The sequence below is a fragment of the Chenopodium quinoa genome, unplaced genomic scaffold (assembly GCF_001683475.1).
Source record: "Chenopodium quinoa cultivar QQ74 unplaced genomic scaffold, ASM168347v1, whole genome shotgun sequence".
Classification (NCBI taxonomy): domain Eukaryota; kingdom Viridiplantae; phylum Streptophyta; class Magnoliopsida; order Caryophyllales; family Amaranthaceae; genus Chenopodium; species Chenopodium quinoa.
The window spans coordinates 594531-617633 of record NW_018742487.1 but is presented as its reverse complement, the minus strand read 5'-3'; the positions used below and the strand labels follow the sequence as shown (position 1 = coordinate 617633).

The following is a 23103-nucleotide window of genomic DNA, read 5'->3' as shown; positions in this document are numbered from 1 at the left end:
TTCTTTCCTCTATGTTAGGAATCAGACTCACACAGCAGAAACACTACAAAAACAGCAATTTAGAGGAAAATTGGGATAGTTTTGTATTGATTGATCGAGTAATCTACTCAATACAAGCCCTTCATTCGAGAGGAAGGAACTCTCCAAAATAAGCAGGAGCTTAACAATATTTTTGCATAACCAAATTTGCAGAGATCACCCCTTTAAATACAATTATTCCCTCTAACAACTTGTTAACAGCTACACCACTCATTCTCTCTCCATAACAAACTCTTAACAGATTATTGCTAAAATTGTCATCTCTGCCCCTGCATCATCAATTGACCTTGCTGCCCTTCTTGTGCTTTCCCCTAGCATAGGTGAATATCACTGGAGGCTTAGGCACATCTCTTGCACTCTACCACTGCTCAAGCAACCAGAATAATGAATTTGTTTCGACTTCTCCCCTTTAAAACACAAAATATGCCCCATCTATCCCAATATTTGGCCTGCAAGTCTCTTTGAAGCTTTTTTCAAGGTATAAAAGCATATGAAGAAACAATGAAACAGCTTTTTGTCCTTCGGTCTCAACTCTCAAGTGTCTTCATGTTGTTCCAAGGTTAGACTTATCTAATTACACCAATTGGGTTTCAATATCCCACATTGTTTTTGCATTAGAATCTTGAGTCATGAGGACTCATGACAGTATTTAAAGACTTGTTCTTAGCTCTTTGACTCTTCCTTTAACTAATTACAGCCTCAGATATGTCCCTCATGTCTTGCTTTACCTCAGTTGGCATCAATCTTGGATTTAAGATACTCACTAACTGGATAATTTTCTGCTATTAATAATTTAATATGTTGTAAAAGGTTTCCACACATGAATGAATCCATGAACTGGCTGCAATAATTTAAAGCCAGGCGCTAGGATCCTCAGTGTGAAGACTAGGGTTAGATCCTATCAACAATGGAGACAACCTAAATGGATTTGCTTCATGTCACTCTTTAAAAACATTAGGTCCTTAGGCTTCTGAATCGAACACAGCAATATTGCTTGCTTATGTGAAGTGTACTTTAAGCTCTCAGACAAATCCACAAACTTCATGTGAACTCTCTCATTGAATAAACAATGTCTCGCCCTCGATTTTTTATTCCTCTCTCACCTTGACATCTTTGAATTTACGGCCTTTCATCATTAGGCTGCCTCTAATCTGATACATACGCTCCTCAAATATGGTAAAATAATAATCTAGCAATTTATTTGTACATGTCCCTAAATTTTTGGGGTACTTTTCTATTGAACTCCATATTGTGTTCCGCCAACACCCTCTTCGTGAAATAATCTCAGACATCAACAATCAGAACTACTCCTATTATAGAGTTCCAGGAAGAATACTGGTCACAAATGGAGTGTTATCTAACAATCTGTCAAACGCTACAGCGTAAAGGTTAAAGCATACCAATAACCAGATGAGTTCATGCACTCCTCCCTCCATTTTAAGACAGGAATTTGAGTTTCAGGAACTTACCAAGCACCTCTAAACTCCTCCATTTTCTTCCAAATTAAGCTCTTTCTGATAGTGCAACTGGTTCAGGCATTTCATCGAACATCTTGAGTACAATAAGCTAGACATTTCGTCAAATATCTTTATTGCTTCTTCAATTGATCAGTTGCAAATCAACAACTACAATTTTGAAATAACAATTGCAACAATCAAATTTGATGAATTTTGTAGCAATTTTTTATCGACTGTCAAGAAATTTGCCCTTGAAATCATCAAGATGTTGTTTTGTTTGGAAAATGGTCTCACAAAATCGTGTTAAAAAATTCGATACGAATAATCAAATTGTTGTTTTGATTGAAATTGCTGAAACATATTGCAATTTGCAAAAATCGTTTGAGAATTCGCAGAATTCAATCAATAATATGAGAAAATTAAAATCAGGAATGATATACAGAAGAAACGGGAAGTTAAGGGTTTATACGGAGTAGAGAAAAATATAGCCGTACTTATTAGCATTTGATTTGTACTGTATTATATAGTAATACCATGAAAATGGAGGGAAAAACTAACTAATCGATAAAAATCACACTACAAGGAGTGTTTGGTTCTCCAAAGGTGGTTTGGTTTTATTGTACATACAAGCTACAAAATACAACAAAGAATCACTAGCATGTTACTAAAAAATCAATCAGCACATACAATTTAATTATTGACTCAAACACACGCTTCAATTGTTAACATTACTAAGACTTCACTAATTACTAACTATAATTCATTTCATTACATTCATTGATTGGATTAAATAATAGACAAGGTTGTCACCCTGTACTCCATTTCGGAACATCAATAAAAGAAAAACCCCATGTCTCCTTTCGGAAACATCAATAAACATCCAATGGCAGACGGGCGCGACTCCGTGGCCATAGCTAGTATGAGATCTCATCTAACTCCTTATAGTTTTAAAAAGTATTTGTAAAACAAGAGACTCGTAGATCAGACGGCCTCTAAAAAGTACACAGCTAATACCCCATGCACCCCAACCCCTATTTGTCAATACTCTAGATGTGCACAAATTCAGAGTTTTATTGCTCATCCATCTTGCACTTTACGTGATTTACAAGTTTAAACTTGGTGATGACTCAAATGCAAAACAATACAGCCAATCATACATAAATCATTCAAACAGTTCAAATTTCCGATTCAATTCTTGATTTGTTAGTGACAAACAATATTTAGTATTGAATCCTCTAACTACCTGAGTGTATAAACACCTTAAGTGCATAAGGCACATCAATCCTCAACCTCATCTTATAAGACTTTAATTCTCCCTTTACTCATTCCATTTCAAAAATCATGAACGAGTAATATAGTAATTCATTCCACATATTCACGTACCTTTGCCTCAAAGCTCATCTTGCAAGTTAATGCATAAATAAAACTTACAAGATAAATTAATACGCATTTCTCATACATGAAACAAAACCAATCATCACATTAATCACCAATCAAACTTACTACCATACAATTCCAACCAATCCACAAGTTTCCTAACATGATTCTAAATTTTTCCAAATCCTTAAACATGCTCCTAAAGTCAAGGTTTTCGTATATTTGTATGTACCTTGAGTAAACGAGTTGATTGGCCACTTTAGGAACTAGAAATCGCCTTCTACAAAGTCCTCTCCTAAACAAAACAATAACAATTCAATTAATACCCAAGCAATATAATTTACAGCAATACCAAACTACTTTTAAACCCCATAAACCATTGAAATAATGCCTTTAAATTGTTCCAATAGCCAAAGTTAGTAATTTACTAGTTCTAGTATAAGTTTATGGGAAATTCTCAACGGCGACCCCCAACATCTTTTACGCACCAACGGTAACCCCCTTTTTTTGGATTATAAAAATGACACTACTTTTCTTTTTTCTCCTAAATATGACATTAATGATGGTGTTTTAACATAAAATCAAATCATGGTTAACCAAGATAGTGAAATGACAGAAATTCCCCCTTTTTTATCACCAACCCAGGTAGCCCCAACACCAGTCCACCACCACCACCTCTATCTCCACCCCCTTAACTGCCAGCGCCTAGGGTTCCCCGTTCCCCCCGCTGGCGACGCTATTCCAGCCAATCGTCACCGAGAACCCCAAACCCCGCCGACGACCCTCCCTCGTTCTTCTCTCTCTCAATCTCAAATTTCTACAACTTTCCCTCTTCATCAATTGGTATAACAGCAACAATAGTAAGTGCCAATGCCTAAATGAGCCAGACCTAACAAAGCAAGAGTTCCGCTAACATTGTACATGGTTTTGAGTAGAGATTGTGTCACCTCCTTGCTTTCGTTTGCGAGAGGCAATTCATCCTTTTCCACTGTTGGACCTTCAATCTCCTGATACTTCATACTCGGGCTAGGGTTAGGGTTCGGAGTCGATTCGGATGAGTAGTGGAATCGTTGATTGAGAATTGCAATTTTTGGCGTTTTGTCAAAAGTTAAATCAAGATTGAGATTATGATGAAGCAGCTTCTGCTGCTGCAACTGCGCTATTGTAGTACCGATTGGAAGGCATGGATTTGGAAAGTGATTAGCGATTGAGGTTGTGGCGGTGGAATAGAGTGGTGAAGTAGAATGACGACAATGCTGAAGAAATGAATGGTTGGGGTCGCCGGCAGTGAAAGGGGAAGGGATATGGCGGTGGCTGGCTGGTGGAGATAGTGGTGTGGATTGATGGTTATGGTTGTTAATTTTTTTAAATGTTTTTCTTTTTTGCTTTAAAAAAAACTAAACATAGTTAATTTTAATTGACTATTTAATGAAATAAGGTTATTAGTGGGATTTAAAATAATGTCATTTTGTATAATCCAAAAAAAAGGGGGTTACCGTTGGTGCGTAGCAGAAGTTGGGGGTCGCTTTTGAGAATTTCCCAAAAATATGCTAAATTCATGAAAATATAGCTTATAACATGAAATTCCAGCAACTTTAAAGTAAGGATTATAATCTGAAATTTTAGTTAAGATTATAAAAAAAAAAAAAAACCTCACAAACATATTTACTTGAAATAATCATTATATAGTAGGTTAGTATGTTAAAAACCTAAAAATCCATCATAAAAACCATGATTTAAAACCTTTAAAACCAAGATTAAAAATTTGAAAATTTATTCTTGCAATTAAACTTTAAAGTTCCAAACTTTATAATCATAAAATAACCACAACCTTTGTTTAATGAAGTTAGACACTTGAAACACATGAAATCAATACAATTTAAACCCAAGATTAAAACTTTAATAATTTGAAAATTTATTTATCATCAAAATATTTGAGTTTTAACATAATTAAACATAATATAATCAAATAACTTTAGCAACACGTTTTTGAACTCTAAAATCCCAATTTAAATAAAATTAAAACCCTAGGTTTAAAATTACAAAATCTGAAAATTAAACAACAATTATAATCTGAAATTATTAGTTTAAAACATCAAACATGATTTTGATACTAAATAAACTAATTTCAAGCAATAAAAACCAAAACCCAAAAATCAATTACATAAGCTTTATGAAAATAATAAGAAATAAAGGAGGAAGAAGGGAAGGAAGGTCAGCCACATTGGGGGGTGGGGCTGGTGGTCGGCTAACCGGAGGACGTCGACGACAGGTGGTGTGCCAGAATTCTGGGCGGCAGCGACAGGCAGCAGTGAGCTATGCTCATGTATAAAGGAGAAAGAAAAAGAAAGAAAAAAAAAGGAAAAATTCACTAGAATAATCCCACCTTTGGGCCATTCAAAATTAATAATGCCACCTTTCGATTATTATTTAATAATCCGACCTTTGGGTGCCTTTAATTTTTATTGGTCCCACCGGTCATGTAACCTGTTATAACAGGTTACATGACACGTGGCGGCCTGTGATTGGTCAAAAAAAAAAGTTAAAAAATTAAATTTATTTAAAGAAAAAATAAAAAAAAATAATTCCCAAAACCACCCACCACCGAACAACCACCACAGCCCCACCCTCTTCATATGAAACCACCGCAACCCCACTCCCCCTTCACCTGAAGCCACCCCTTCCACACCCAAATCCGAACACTTCACCCCCTTTCCCCCAACTTCACCCAACGCCACCAACACTTCAACCAGCGTCAACAACCGCTGACAGCATCAATCGAAATTGGCAGCCCCACAAATCGCAGCAACAAGTATAATTAATTCAGCCCAATTCGCAAACCCTTGATAATCAAACGAACCATCAATTCCCAACTGCGGCTGCAGTTTTGTTTTGATAATCTAACGGCCACGATTTAATGGTGATGATGATCGTTGAAGCAGCCAAGCCGAATCGAAAAAGGAAGCAGCCAAGCCTGTGGTTTTTTCGACGAAGGAGGGTGGGGTTGCGTTGGTTTCAAGGGAAGAGAGGGGTGAAAATGGTGGCTTTGAGGGAAGGGGGTTGGGATACGACTGGTGTCAAGAAAAGGGTGTGGAGCTATGGGTGGTTTCAAATGAAGGGGGTGGGGTCTGTTAGGTTTACAGTGTATTCAATCTAGAAAACACTTAATAAATTGTGTGGGACAAAACCTATATAATGTGATTACACTAACAATGTAATGTAATACAAACAAACTCAACCAAGGTGTTACAATCAAGTATTATAATATCAAAGAAATTACAGAAAATGTTTAAAAGAAACACTAATATGAAGACTTAACCACTTGCCTATACTCTAAGCCAATCAACCAAGCATGAACATGAGAATTGCAACGTCCCTTGAGACTATGATCTTGATACTCTGTCAAAGGCGTATGAATACTTTCCTAAAGGGATTAATTTCCCCCACACGGTGCTTGGGTTAATCCGGAAATTCCCTTTGAGATATAATTGACAGCCCTTTCCGCTCTTAGCACAAAGAATCGAAAACAAAGATGAATGATTCTCGAAGAAGGATAAAATCAAGAAGTTTTTCTCAAATAATTTGCAAGAAAATTTAGAGAAAATTGGAGAATTCTTTTGGGAGAAGATCAGAAAATAATGTTCTGTCTGTTTTTCTGAATTCTCTTTCGTATTCACGAAAATCCCTCTTATATGAGGGTCAACTGTTAGCAAATAACCGCAAAACTGGCTAATGGAGCGGGCGCGACAAACAAGGCGCGGACGCGCCACAACTAGGAGCGGGCGCTCCTCACATAGGCGTGGGCGCTCCTCTTTTAGGAGCGGGCGCTCCTACCCAAAATATGCCTTTGATGAAATTTTCCAGTGAGGGGCGCGGTTTGAGCGCGACCAGAGGCGCGGGCGCACCACCAGGATGCAGCGCGGGCGCGCCAAAACTTGCGCGGGCCGCGCCTCTTACTTTCATCCTCCATGCTGAAATCCAAAGAGGTACGCGGTTTAGGCGCGCTCTCATCGCGGTCGCGCCTACCAGGCGCGGTCGCGCTTTTCACGGGCGCGAACGCGCACCATACAACACTCTAAATTATCTAACAGGGTCTTGGGGTGGTGGTGGTTGAATGGGTGATGGTGGTTCACTGCCATTGATATGGGGGAGGAGGAGGAGGAGGAGAGAAGGTGAAACTTTTTTTTTTTTTTTTAATTTTGGACAAACCAAATTGTGACATGTGTAAATTAAACTTAAAAAAAAAATAACCTACTTAACCGGTTTCTGGTCAAATGGGACCAATAAAAATTAAAGGCACCTAAAGGTCGGATTATTAAATAATAATTGAAAGGTGGGATTATTAATTTTGAATGGGCCAAAGGTGGGATTATTACAGTGAATTTTAAGGAAAAAGGAAAGAAAAAGAAAATTAAAATTAAAATTAAAATTAAAGGAGAAAGAAAATAAGACTAACATTTTTGTGTGGGGGAAAATTTGGGGGTTCATGGGGTATTTATAGGAGAGAATTGTACGGTAGAATTGGGCCTCATGAAAATAATGGGCCAATTATATAAACAAATGGGTTAGGCTTTATTTTTATGATTATGGTTTGTAGGATATAGGTTCATAGAATTTTATTCAGCCTAAAATAATTTTTGACAAAATTAATAATTTGAAACTTTTAAAATTAAAATTCTGGAAAAATACAAATAAATATTATAAATAAAATAAAATTTTATTTATAAAACATTTAAAAATACAGGGGATTACAAGAGGGAATTAGAACCCCTTAGTATGAGATTTCATTACTAAAAATCTTTTCCGAAATATTTTTATATATTAATTTTTATTAATGTATACATTGGGTCCTAGTGTCCTACTATACAACATAATCTAAATACATCTACATACAATATAAACAAATTCTAAGCTACAGCCGGAGTACCTTGCCCTGCACCATCGCTGTCCGGGTCAGGGTCTCGAGGCTGATGCGGAATGTTGGAACATTGGTCGGTGTTGGAGAATCGACGCATCATCTCGTCAAACCTCTCTTGGTTTTTCTTTTCTATTTCCGCCAATCGAGCCTCCATCTCGAGTTCCATTTCACTGAGCCTAGCTTGCACCCTTTGCTCCACCCTCTGCTCCACTTGATCCTTCATCTGGGAAAGAAGGGAAGGCGTGTAATTCTTGGAAGACTTGGAACCTATACCCTTCCTGTTGGCATAATACAGCTCAGAACCTTCGCCAAGTCCCTTCACACGACCCTTCTTGTTGCGACCACCTACAGTTTCCCAGTACAGCTCATTTAGAGTCTTCTGAATCCCTTGGGTGCTTGCTTCTTTGGATTTCTTCTGGAAGGCCTCCTACAAGATACACATTTGAAAAGGTGCACAAAGATGTAAGTTAAATTCAGCTTTCTGAACAAAATAGAACCAAGTAATGCCAATACGACCTATTCCTTGCCTATTTCCTACATTTCTTATCAAATGAACCATTTCTTTCTCTTAACATGTCTATTATAGGCCCTTCTAGGTGTACATGCATTGAAAACACAAAAAAAAATCACAGAACCAAGTTTCGGGAAGGAATTGGACCGAAATAGGACCAACTGAGGCCTATGTGACCTATTCCTTGCCTATTTCCTACATTTCTTACCAAATGAACCATTTCTTTCTCTTAACATGTCTATTATAGGCCCTTCTAGGTGTACATGCATTGAATTCACATAAACAATCACAGAACCATGTTTCGGGAACGAATTGGACCGAAATAGGACCAACTGAGGCCTACGTGACCTATTCCTTGGCTATTCGGGCATGCGTGAATCCTTTCATGAGGCAGTTCCAAGCCCTTCACAATCTTCTTCACCTCATAGAATGTGTCGGCCATATGATTGTTGTTAGGAACTGCTTCACTGAGCAAAGAAACAATCCCATCAACACATCTATGGGGCAGGTTATACTCGCACTTTAGGCTAGTGACTCTAGCGGCCATCTCTAGCACAAACAACGAACTCCCTTCGTATAATGGTCGTTCAGAAGCCTTCAACAAATCCATAAAATGCTTAGCTTGTGCATTAGGCTCCTCCTCTGATGAAACACTAGCTTGCTCTAAATGCCCTTGGTCCTGACTATGACCAAAAGCATCGAAAACCATGTCACGGTATTCGTTGGACCGCCATTTAGGAACTCTCGGAAACCCTTCCCCGTGACACATCCACTCATAGTAATTAGGTACAAAAACCCGTGCGAAACAGATGAATTTTTATCGTTTCTGGATCCCAAAGTCGTTTGTTCTTACATTTAGCACATGGACACCTAACTTCGTTCAGGTTACTACTCTCGGGATTATCTTTGACGTATTAAATGAATTCATCAACCCCTTTCACGAACTCTGGATTAAAACTTTGCCCAACCCTCCTTTCATACATCCAGCTACGTTCTGTTCGTTTCATGATTACAACTTCTACACAACTCACGTATATGTATAATCACATTAGTCATAAAGCGTATGTCATTTTCCACCAAAGTATTATGGAAATGCAAATGAGATTTGAAATGCTTCCAAAGGGTCCTTATCACTCCAACCTAACCCATCCTTGTACGTTTAATCGCACTAGTGAATGTAAGCCAGGTTTTCACTTCTATGGAGAATCCGCCAGCATTTCCCTACAGTTCTCCAAGTACACGATGTAGGCGAATAAACACACCTTCATATGTACCCAGAGAACATTGTAGAGAAATGACAGGGCAGGATATTCCCTAAAATCAATAACAAGGCATACATTCACCACCTAAGTCAAAAATAGCGTACAAGGACAATCCCAACCGGAGACTATTCAAGACATACTCCTAATGTGTATGCCTTGAACGGGTATCTAGGCATTTGATTATGCAAATGATTCATTTACAAAATATATAAAGTAAAGGACACATGCATTATACTAAACAAATTTATATCGTAATTAAACTGAACTAGTTTAACAATGCGCACAATTATTAAATATTATACTATACATTATACCAAACAAAATTATTAAACTAAATAAACTAACATACACTATATTAAACTAATCTAAACTAACATACATTATTATATTTAACTAAACCAAACTAAACTAACATATTATAATACAACAATTAACAACTAAACTTAAATAAACTAAACTAAACTAACAAATCATACTACAACACATTCATTTGAAATATTATATTAAAATTTTTATGCACAACTTTTAAAACTAACTACATTATTATATTAAAACTAACTTAAGTAAACTAAATTAAACTAAACTAAACTACAACATTATATTAAAACTAACTTAAGTTACCTAAACTAAACTAACTTGAACATTGCAATTTGTATACACCAAAAAAAAATAAAATTCAGGAACACTAACCGAAATTAAACAAGACGACGACGGCACAGCACGGCTGAAAAGGTGCTTCCGGTCGGAGGTCGGCGGTAGGGTGGTGATCCTTGTGGAAGGAGGGGGGCAGTTACTAACAAAATATAAAAAAAAAAAAAAAAAAAAAAAAAACGAAATAAATGCCGCATAAAACTTACCGAAATCCGGCTTGCGGTGGTAGTGGAGGTGGTCTTGGTGGAAGTGGGGGTGCGTCGGCTTCCGGTGGTGGCTGACCGGCGGCGGTGGCTGCACATTTGAGGGAATTGTAGCTTAGGGTTTGTAAGAAAAAAAAAAAGGAAAATGCAAATTAAGGTGGCTGATCGGCGGTGGTGGCGGCGACCAACAGGGCGACCCTCTCTTCCTCTTTCTCACTTCCTCTTTCTCTCTCTCTATTTTTCTGTTTCAGCACTAGAAATGGCGGAGTTCTGGATCTGAAACGCAATTTGAATTAAAAAATTTCCGAAGGATTTTTCCGCCGGAAATTATTTTCCGACGGAATATTCCGTTGGAAGGACTAGGATAATTGTTTGACTTTTTCAAAACATTTCCGACGGAATTTGTTTCCTCGGAAATTATATCTTTCGACGGAAACTTCCATCGGACTTTTTCCAAGGGAATTTCCGTCGGAAATAACTTTCTCCGGCGGAATTTTCCGACAAACTGAAATTCCGTCGGAAAATTCGAAATTTCCGACGAAAATTGTGTCCGTCGGGAAAATTCCCTCGGAAATCAGCCTATTTCTAGTAGTGCACAGGAGGATTGCGAACGCTGAGACTGTCCCGAAAATCATCAAATAAAACCTTAGGCAGACCTTTTGTGAAAATGTCTTCAATCTGGTATCGGGAAGGCACATGTAGGACACAGACTTCGCCTTTTTGAACTTTCTCACGAATAAAGTGTATGTCCATCTGAAATGTTTAGTGCGTTGATATTGAACCGGATTACTGGAAAGGTAAATGGCACTAACATTGTCGCAATAAACCAATGTTGCTTTAGAAATAGGACATCGTAACTCAAGCAACAAATTACGAACCCAACAAGATTCAGAAACAACATTTGCAACGCCCATGTACTCTGTTTTAGCACTAGCCTTAGACAAAGTAGGCTGACGTTTGGGAGACCAATAGATCATATTATCACCAAGAAAAACACAGTACTCTAATGTAGAACGGCGAGTGTCCGGACACCCACCCAAATCGGCATCCGTGTATGAAATGATAGAAGAGACAGATGACTTATACAAATGCAAACCAAACTCAAGCGTACCTTGGATGTAACGAAGTATGCATTTTAACGCATTCATGTGCTCCACACGAGGGGCGTGCATAAACAAGCAAACTTGTTGCACCGCATATGATATATCAGGACGAGTGAAAGTCAAATACTGCAAAGCACCACATAGACGACGATAAGAAGTCAGATCATCATATGGAGCACCGGAGGTAGTATTTAACTTCCTTTTGGAGTCAACCGGAGTAGAATAAGGTTTGCAATTAGCCATGCCTGCTTTTTCAATTATTTCCTGAACATATTTCTTTTGAGACAAAAATAAACCATTTTTATCCCGGGATACAGCAATTCCCAAAAAATAGCTCAAATAACCCAAGTTTTTCATAACAAATTCAGAGCTAAGTTGTGAGATGATATGACGGCGGAGAGACTCCGAAGAAGCAATAAGAACAATATCATTAACATAGAGAAGAATGTAAGCAGTAGCATAACCATGGTGATAGATGAACAAGGAATTATCAGATTTGCTGTGAACAAATCCAATAGTAGACACAAAGTCTACAAACCGCTGATACCAAGCTGGGGTTGCCTGTTTCACATCATATAAGGACTTGCGAAGAAGACACACATGATCAGGGCGAGCAGGATCTCTAAACCCCAAAGGTTGATACATGTACACAGTTTCATTCAAGTTACCATGTAAGAAAGCATTCTTCACATCCAATTGATGAATAGGCTAAGACCTAGACAAAGCAATGCTAAGAACCACCCGAATAGTTGTCGGTTTTACAACCGGATTGAAAGTCTCATCACAATCAATCCCTTCTCTTTGAGTTTTACCATCACCAACAAGACGAGCTTTGTCTCTCTCAAAAGAGCCATCAGATGTCGTTTTGTGCCAAAAAATCCACAACGAACGAATAATATTCACATTAGACGGTCATGGAACCAAGTCCCAGGTACCATTTTCAATAAGAGCATCATATTCTTCCTGCATAAAAAATTTCCAATTATGGTCACGTAAAGCATGAACCGGGTTCTTTGGAACGAAAGATATGGAGGTAGAAGTATGAAGAGAATGGTCTTGGTATTTGGGGTTCGGTTTGACAATCCCATGTTGACTACGGGTGGCCATGGGATGAGGGTGAGATGTGGATGAGGGCTCGGCCTCGCCAACCCGGACTTTCCCCACACCAGCACCCGCTGGTAACCCGGCGGGGATAGCAGGTGGTGGCAAACTGCCACGCCACTGGGTGCTGGGGAGGGCATCATGAGTATACGGACTCGAGCAAGGGGGGCTGAATGGGGGAGGAATGAGAAGAAGGAGAGTGGGGGTGTTGCTGCCCTGGTGCTTAGCCTTCCCCATCGGGCGCTATTGAATCAGCGTGGGGAGCAGTAGCAGTAGCATCACGCACAAGAGGGGAGTGCAGTGAGGTACCCAGCCTGCTTGCGGTAGGAGAGGTTTGGCCGCAGGCAGGTTGTGGATCTTGCTGTGTGCGAGTGGGAGAAGCAGCCAAAGGGGAGTGCACAGCATTTTCACTAGACTCAAGAGTATAACGCAACATAGGAGCTTCTAAGAGACTCGATTGAGCACCCAAAAAATCATGTGTGAGGAAGCGGAGTATGCACTTTGGAGAAAAGGAAAAACCGCCTCATCAAACCAAACATGCCTAGCACTTATAATTTTCCGACTCGACATATCAAAACATTTATAGCCCCGATGACTAGATGGATATCCAAGGAAGACACAAGGAGTAGAACGTGCTTGAAGTTTGTGAACCTTAGATGAAGGTAGAAGAGGAAAGCACAAACAACCAAAAACACGGAGATGAGAATAATCGGGATGTTTTTCATACAAAATTTGAGTAGGTGATTTACAGTCAAGAAGCTTCGTAGGAAAGATGTTGTGAAGGTAGGTAGCCATTTCAAGTGCATGATGCCAAAAAGATAGTGGCATAGAGGCATGACAAAGAAGAGTCTGAACGATGTTATTAATTGTGTTAATTTTTCGTTTGGATTTGCCATTTTGAGGAGAAGTATATGGACAAGAAAGACGGAAAACTGTCCCATGTTGGTGACCGAACTTGCGAAAGGGGTCGTTTTCAAACTCACAACCATTGTCACATTGGAATGCTTTCACCTCCCTTTCAAATTGAGTACGAATATAAGTTCTAATCCGAAGAAACAAGTTACAAACTTGAGACTTAGAGGCAATCGGAAAAGTCCACAAGAAATTTGTGTAATCATCAAGGAAAAGAACATATTATTTGTGCCCTAGAGAACTTGAAACAAGAGAAGTCCATAAATCACTATGAATTATATCAAATGGCATAGTAGTATGAGATTGCGAATTGTAAAAAGGCATTTTTATTAATTTACCCAACGGGAAAAAATGGAAAACATGTTTAAGATCCTTATTACATTCAATGAGATTACTACTACGCAAAGAGTTAAGAATTGCATTTCCCGGATGACCTAGACGGGAATGCCATACACTAGAAGTAACTGCAAAAGCTGACAGAATAGAAGTAGAAAAGACTTGACGATCGGTGAAGAAAGGATAAAGATCGCCACTGCTATTACACCTCACTATTTTGCTCCCCGTCTGCAAATTCTTCACAGAAAACCCAAACGGATCAAACTCAATAAACACATTATTGCCAATGGTGAATTTTCTAACAGAAATGAGATTTTTGCCAAGTTATGGGACATGAAGGACATTTTTGAGTTGAAGTGTGTTTTGGTTAAGAGATTTGTGACCATAACATTTAATTGGAACTTTGCTACCATCACCAACAATAATTGCATTATTATGATTATTACTCAAATGAAAATATGACGACAAGTTACCTTGAGAGTTCGTCATGTGCGATATAGCACCGGTATCCATGTAATAGTTCGGGTCGGCCAAGGACATAGTGTGCATAGCTTGCTCAATATTAGTCGGCATGTAACCCGGAGTAGGAGAAGACATGTAGTATGCCTGTTGAGGTCGAGAATCGAGAATGCCTTGCTGCATTTGAGGCTGATTGGACCTTGCACCCCACGAAGTAGGGCCTTGAGGCTGAGAGAGATAAGGGCATGGGGGAGTAGCCCACAGCCCTTGAGGCCAATATGGCCAAGGAGGGGGAAACATCCACCCTGCTCCTTGCTGCGGCTGCTGATGGGACGTCGCACCACCCCGCTGCTGGCCCTGTTGCTGCTGGTTGTTCCGGCCAGTGGTTCCGGCGGGTTTCCCTTTCCCTTTACCCTTGTTTTTCCGACTATTGGTGCGCAAATTTCCACCCCGATCAGAAGGTGGAGATGCTCTGGCAGATTGCGACACCGCAAAAGAAGTGTGAGAGAGGTAAGCCTCCTCGGTGGTGTCCGAAAAAGTGTTGGTTGCATTACCTTGCTCCTCTAGCTCGAGCATAGACCGCAATGCGTCAAAAGAAGCTAAGGTAGGGGGTTGAGATGCCACACAGAAGTTCGAAAAGGCTTGTACTACTCCAAAAGCCCTTTCAATAATTGAAGCGTCATCCTATTATCTGAGACTTTGTCTCCTACATTCCTCAAACTACCGGCTAGGGTTTTAAGGTGAGTACAATAGGGTTTTACACCCTCGAATTACTCGAGTTTGGTGTTGGTAAATTGCGCATCAAGCTGTAAAGCTCGGGCTGACTTGTTATTGTGAAAAAAATTCTCTAATCGTTTCCACGCATCGATAGCCTTGTCATCGGGATCAATAATATAATGGAATTGAGAAGGTCATTGGAAATAGTACCGTAAATCCATTGACGAACAATATTATCAAGCCTTTTCCATAAAGCTTTGTCAGAAGGTTCCTCGGCAACCTTTTGTTTACCATCAACAATCGATATAATGATATGGTCGATGACCAAATTCACACGGCAATGGAGTTGGAAAAGAGTAGACCAATTGTTGTATTAAGTGTCATCGTAATCAAGAACAATGGGAATGCAAGGCTTGATGTTTGTGACAAGGGTAGCCGGGTGGATCTTCTAAGTGTCGGCCATGGAGGAAAAACCGGAAAAAAAAAAAATAGAGGATGGAGAAGAAGAGATTGCGGAAGAGAGTTAGGATCGAGATAGAAAACCTAGACTCGTGATACCATGAGAGAATATATATGAGAATATTTGTCGTAACCTTTTCATTGATTGCAAAGCAATATATATGTACAAATTACAATCGGCTAAACTAGGTAAACTAGATAAATACGAGACTAAATAATATACAAAAATATTATATACATAATTAGATTATTTCCATAATCTAACAATCTTCACAATGTTTTCTTTATTCATTCATAAACCATCATCTTATTATCTTTTTGTTTATTTACTTTTAAATCAGATACAATTATGACTTTATGAGTAATAATAACAAGTGCACGTCAAAAATGGACCGGGTCGAAGAATAAATGGCACAATTTCCGAGTCGAAAATAAATTTAAGTGTTCAATTAGATCTAAATTTCGTTAAAAACATTGTAGGATCACATTGGTTTTTTATTTTATAAATGATTAATATTTTTCTTCAATAAGAAGCTTTTTGAACTATAAAAAATATTAGTTTTCTTTTATTATATTTTACTTTTATTCCATATTATCATTAAAATTTTAAAAGTATAGAAGAAAAAAAAGTCTAAAATCTATCCAAACTAATCCGAGCTTTGGATTCATTTATTGACCACTTCAATGGAGAAACGGAGAACGTTTCAATAAAGGATAGAGAAATTCAAACCGGTTCAATAAAGACTATACTACAAGAAAATTGTCTTTTTGTAGCGATTGTACATTCGCTACAATATGCATATATGTTTGTGAAATAGTAGAGGAATCCGTATCATTATACAATCGACATAGTAAACCCAAATGAAATTGATATGAAAAATATAATAATAATTATTCACCTTTTTTCTCCACATTTATAAAATTATGGAAAAGTGTATCGTTTACAATCGCCACTAAAACCCAAAAATCGATATGAAAAGCCTTTTTTTACACTAGATTTTAAAATTTTGTTTGACAAAAAGAACATAAAATATGTCATAGCTTATGGAAAAACATTTAATATTAGAGTTCGTTTGAGATTGCATGTTCGAATCTTGTATAGATCATACGCAGGGATTTTTTTTTTTTTTAGAAAATGAGTTCAACATTATAATCGCTACAATAATCACCATGATTTAATGTAGTTTTTCGTATCGATTAATAAGGACAACCCCGGCGAAAGCGAAAAACACTACTAATGGCAATGGTAACAGTGGATATTGTATCGAATAACCATTCGTTGGGATTTTTTATTGTAGCAATTGCAATCATACGAAATGTTAAAATAACCGCTACGAAAAAGTATTTTTCTTGTAGTGCTAGCTCCAACAACCATTTCCGAATAAAACGAAAACCCTAAGAAAAATGGAGAAATAAAAGGCGTGGTTAAACCTGAAGGGTAGGGTTTGTCATCCTCCTCCACTAAAGATGCTCATGAGCTTCAGTTTCTCCATTGAATTGAAGCTGCTCATGAGCTCTGATTTCTTCATTGAAAGGTGAGCTTTGAATTCTCCATTACAGTTAAATAATGTTTGATTGAGAAACTTTGTAAACTCTTATAACCAAGGCTGTAGTAAAAATGGCTCTAGTAATGCAACTTTGCAAGTTAGTTATATTGGACTTTAAATCGTTAATGGTAAAGGCAACTTTGTAACTTTGCACGGAAAATAAACACGGCCTCGAGACTTTTTAAGTAAGGCACAAAGCTTGTAGTTTGTTGTGCCTATGTCCAATCTGCAACCATCAAAGATTCTCATTTTCACAACTAAACATTAGCTCAATAGCTCACGCTCACCCACAAAATAGAGACACTATTGATTACTCTATTACATAGGCCTATATATAAACCTAACTACAAGAGTTAAGTTTTTTTTACTCAAAGGAGGAACAGATTTCAAAGGAAAGAAACAAAAGAAAAGCAACAAAAAACCAAACAAAAGCTCAAACTACTAAGGAGGAACAAGGCGAGGCAGAGAAACTCCCCTTGCATCCTCCTCTAAAATCCTACCAAACTCTAAGGGAATAAAATTAACAATACAAAAATTAGTGTGTTTAGAGACTCCGCGATTGGCCAACCAATCCGCCGTGCGATTTCCTTCCCTATAAATTATGAGCAACCTTCACCCCCCCCCCCCAATTAGCATTTGGAAGCATCCTCAAGCATTCATTGATGGCATGCGCATTCTCACCTCCACTACTTTCACCTTTTTTCATAATTTGAACACAAGCTAGATTATCTAATTGCACTTCCAATCGCTTAATCTGTAAACTTTGTGCAAGTTCAAGTCCCTTAGTAAGTGCCAAAATCTCAGCCCTAAAAGTTGTACAATTACCAAAGCTAGCTGTGAAACCAGAGACAAAACACCCCCCTCATAGTTACGGATGGTAGGGCCAGGACACCCTTTAGCTGCTTCGTCGCAATTAAGGACATAACAATCAATATCAGGGGCCTACCATGAAATATCAACTGTGACTCTTTGTTTTTGAGATTGCACTGGAGTTTGATGGCTTTATGAAAGTCTGCGCTTTGTTTCCTTGACACGCACTCGAAGAAATGCACCCAAATCAATTGGAATTTCATCTATTCTATTGAATACATGGCAATTACGCCAGCGCCAGATCCACCAGGTAGCCACCCCAAATTTAGTCGACCAATCCTCAGCCATAGTATTCCCTGAGCCATCTAAGTTCAGTTCCAGCCATTCTTTTAGTGAACCTTAAAAGAATTGAAAGAACTGTGTGGGATTAACAAGCTTGCGCCACACCAGTTTTGCGGTTGGGTAGTCACGGAGTATATGAAGAGTTGATTCCTCTCTAGCACCACATACATTACACTTGGGAGTATCTGTGAGCTTGCGCTTAAATAAATTCAGATTACTAAGCACACGATCATGACAAGCTAACCATAGAAATGCACGAATCCTCTGTTGAACGGGAGCTTTCCAAATCACATCCCAGCAATTCTCATCAATAGTATCTGTTTCATGCCGCATAATTCGAAGAGCTGATGGTGTACCTTTCCTTCGAATCTCCTTTCCAACACACCAATTCAAATCCCCTATGCTAGGATCAACTCTAAGTTCATGGCTTTGTATGAGTTTAGGGGCATTTTGAGGGAGAAAGGGGGCAAAAACATTCCACCTCCAACCACTGTCTTCTTCAGCTAATTCTAAAGGAAGTGGTTGAGTGACAAGTCACTTAAGGGTTTATCACCTACCCATTTATGATCCCAAAAAAGGGTGTTATTACCATTCCCCACTGCTATTTGCATTCCCTCGCCAAGAAGCTTCGCATTCTCTGTAATCCCGCTCCATACATTCGACATACCTGCAGGTTTGGGTGTTCAATGAGAACCCTCCAACCCAATTTTGCAAGGAAAGCTCCATTGCCTTGTTTATACCAATACCACCATGTTCTTTCGGTTTCTGGAGGAGTAAATGGATTTTAAGCCTATCTTCATGAACCGTGATTAATAAGTAAATAGCTATATTTAGTTCTACTGATTGATTTGCTTTGATTAATTTCAATTAAATTGAATTTTTTTTATATATGATCTGATTTTCTAACATAATTAAGTTTTGACCTTATTTTTACACTAATCCTTGTTGAAAAATTTTACTTCATGTATGGAGTATCAAACAACATGTCAATATATCCATATTCATGTGGGTATTTTTCGAATATTTATTATCCATATTAAGTGCTAATTAAATGCAAATAAAAGATAATTTCAAAAAAAAAAAACAATTGCAACACTTCTAATTTTAATGTCTGACGTCAATGCGTTATTTTATCTTGTTTTATCAACAAGTAAAATTATAAAAATTTGATTATGCAAACATCAAGTAAAATCTAAAACAAAACTCATACAACTATCTTAACCATAACAATGCCGAGCAAACAACAAATTATACTTGTTTTTGGACCATGAATTATACATATATCATTTTTTATTACTCCAATACTCCGCAGTTTAGCTTATGCATTTTGCCTTTAACACTATTCATATAAGCTATTTTGATTTATATACTTAGCTTGTGACAAGCTATTGGTTCGTTGAAAAAAGTATTAATTGTATAATTTTCACTTATTGATGAATAAAGAACTTTACTACTATTAAGCTCATGTATAGCAGCATAGGCAAGTGTGATTTTAAGAATTTGTCAAACTACAGAGAATATTATGAAATAGAAGTTTTATTCTTGCATGTCATCTAATCAGTTGCTCAAAGACTGTCCTGTCTAATTACATATACATTGACTTTCAACTTTCAAGTATATTAAACTTCAACGGATCATCTATCTTAAAAATTCCCAGAAAAATAGATAAGACATTAAATTATCACAATCATATTTAAATAAACTAATCAAGTGGTCCTTTTATAAAAAAAGAAAAAATCAAGTGATCAATTACTAACTTTTGACTTGGAGTGATTAAATATTACTAATGTTGCCCTGCCTATACGATGAAACGTTAATTGAGTTTCCCAAATTAAAATATACGATCAAACGTTTATTGACTTTTCCTAAATAAAAATAAAACGGGAAGTATTTTTTTCCGAAGGAAACAATTGATACATTGAAATGCAATGGCTTTCTTGTCCTTGCAGACATTGAAATGCAATGGCTTTCTTGTACTTGCGACAAAGCTTGCAAAATACCAGTACTTCAAAAATCCCACATACCAGAAACAGAGCATCCTTATTCCAGTAAACAGAATCAAATTACTGAAACAGCTAGATAAGTAATCGTGTACCCAGATCACGCATTGACAGTGTAATTTTAAACTAGTATATGACTACTCGTGTGTTGGTTTCGAAAACAGTTACAGCAACTTCACCAATTTAAGATTTCAATGTGATCAGCGTTCACAAATCACTCATGCGCAAAGGGATAAGGCAAAGGCTAAAAGAGCAATAAGTTCCACAACAATGAAAGCATAAATTACCAGCAGCCAAACAACAAACAGATAATGAAAAGGATAGATGACATTCAATTTACTGGAGAGAATTGGGCACAGAAAAACAACTACTGTATTTAAGATTACCATTCATTCAGCTAACCCAACGCGATCTTAATCATGTTTAAACTAAGAACGAAAGTAAATCACTACTTGCTCTACAGGGCAAAGATGCCAAAAGCTAAATCAAGTCAAAGTTAAGACTTAAAATACAGAGTGATGATTTTTTTTCTTGATACCTTATATTAAACTACTAACAGTTTATACTTCCAATCAAGATGAGGCGCTCCAAAACCACAAAACACCTTCATCATCCCACTCTGGAACACTTAATCATCATCTTCCTCCTCCTATGTTTGATCAAAGTAAACAACACACAATTAGCAAATTTCGAAAGAAATGAAACCCAATCGATAAACATTAAAACACAGATCAATGATATAATATACCTCGCCACTGCCTTCTTCGTCATCCTCATCATTCACCTCAGACCTAGACTTGTCTGACTCCTCTTCTTCCTCGGCATCTTTACCTTCAGCCTGCATTTCATTTACATACCAGTGGTTAACACTTTGATTCTCCAATTATCAATTCTACTGCATTCAAACAATAATAACAGCATGAATATTAGAATTTTTAAATTAGACTATACCAATTTCTTGTTGTAGGTGTTCATGCTCTTTTCATAATCAGCCTTCCTCTTCTCTGCTTTCTGGATGTAGGGAGCCTTTTCCTGAAATCAATAAAAAAAAACAATAATTAGTTCAATTATTTCGAATCACATACATAAGTCAACCCAGCAGAGTATAATCAACATCAAACTTACAGCTTCAGTCAATGATTTCCACTTCTCACCACCAGCTTTCCCAACCTGGACATAAAATCAAATTCCATCAAATGACAAACCAATAAAATCAAATAGTTCAAAAGACAGATCGTAAATTCGAAACTCACAGCAGCAACAGATTTGTTGTTGGGGTGCTTCTGCTTGTATGTCACTCTAAACTCCTCCCTATAATTCACAATCGACAAAGTCAATATCCAGCAAACACAGCATGTTTCCAGAAACAACCAACGGAAAAACCGAAAAATGAGTGAAAAATAGAGATATACATGAAAACAAAGAAGGCACTTGGGGGCCTCTTTGGCTTGTTAGGGTCCTTTGCTGGCTTCCCCTTCTTAGCCGCGGCTCCTTTCTTCACAGAAAGCCTAAATAATAAAGTAAAAACTCAATTTAATCGCTGCAATCGAGTAAACAAATAATATAACAGACACATTACATGAAGATCTCAGATCTGGAAAGCGAAAACTACCAAAATATTAACATATCCTTCCATCTCAAGGTTGATAACCAACACAATCATGCTCATAATTATAACAAAAAATCAAACCAAATTCACCGCACATCTGAATATCAATAAATCTACGTAAACGTCATACTTAAGCTTCCAAACATGCTCAAATTATATAAAAATCTATGAATCTCAAATTCAACCATTTACCAACAATTGAGAAACATAAGATCAATAACCACAAATATGCTCAAAAATTAGGGGAAAATAATTTAAAATAATAACAACGCTACAAATCTCAAATTCAACCAATTACGAAACGATTCAAACAAATCGAACATCATAAATATGCTCAATAATCCGAAAAAAATCAGAAAAATACACAATAATCCAAAAAAAAATCTTAAATATGCTAAAAAATCGGGAAAAAAATCTCAAATATGCTCAATATTCAGGAAAAAAATCTCAAACTGAAACGCATCAATACCGAAAGATCAACAACCTCAAGCAAAGCACAAACAATCAATTTCAACAACATTTAAAAACCAAAAATATTGAAGAAAATTAACATACTTAGCATCACCGCCTCTCCTGGTATCAGCCTTAGCTTTTCCTCCCTTCATATCTACAACAACAACGAAAAATCAACAAAAAAAATCGAAAGATCAGCGAAAAACAAGCAGAAAAACGACGAAAAAAAGCAAAAAATGGACAAAATCTGAGAAGAGACAAGTACCTGGAGGCTAGGGTTAGGGTTTGAAGGAAGAGAGAGAAAATAGAGAGAGAAAGATATGCGGTTTGAGGAGAGAAATGCGAAATTGAGAGAGAGAAGAGAGAGAATGATAAGAAGAGAAGGGGAAAGGAGCGGAGAGATAAAAGGGGAGAAGAGGAGGGGTTTTGTGGGAATTTGAATTGAAATTCCAACGCGAGTGTTTTTCAGTTTTCTCTTTCTTAAGTGGAATACTACATTTCATTAAAGCTTAGGATTTTTAGGCGGGATTTTTTTTTTTTTATTATTTATTTTTATATTTATTGTAGTTGACACGTCACTGATCCGTGCTCTCGGTTTTGGATTGGTTTTCGGAGATAATTTTGGGATTCATCGATCTGTTTATTTTGTTTTCTTATTTTTTTATTTTTTTTTCTGTTGTGTTTTCTATTGTGCTTGTTGCCTAACAAACTTTTTTCTTCATTGAGTTGATTTGTTCATTTTTTCGACCGTTATGTTTGAGTTTTTGGTGCTTTTGATTTTTTTTATCCAACTATGGTTTATGGGATTGGATATAATGACTATGTATCAATGATTTT

General features: G+C 37.4%; 1 protein-coding gene across 1 annotated transcript; it reads right to left on the bottom strand.

Moving 5' to 3' along the window:
- Positions 1-20513: 20513 nt before the first annotated feature.
- On the bottom strand, positions 20514-22743 carry LOC110719809 (high mobility group B protein 3-like). Its single transcript, XM_021898796.1, has 8 exons — positions 22532-22743; positions 22369-22420; positions 21617-21712; positions 21458-21515; positions 21330-21374; positions 21156-21236; positions 20953-21042; positions 20514-20853 (listed from the first exon to the last, which is right to left on the bottom strand). The coding sequence occupies exons 2-8, from the start codon at positions 22416-22418 to the stop codon at positions 20833-20835; spliced, it is 441 nt and encodes a 146-aa protein (XP_021754488.1). The 5' UTR covers positions 22419-22420; positions 22532-22743; the 3' UTR covers positions 20514-20832.
- Positions 22744-23103: the final 360 nt, after the last annotated feature.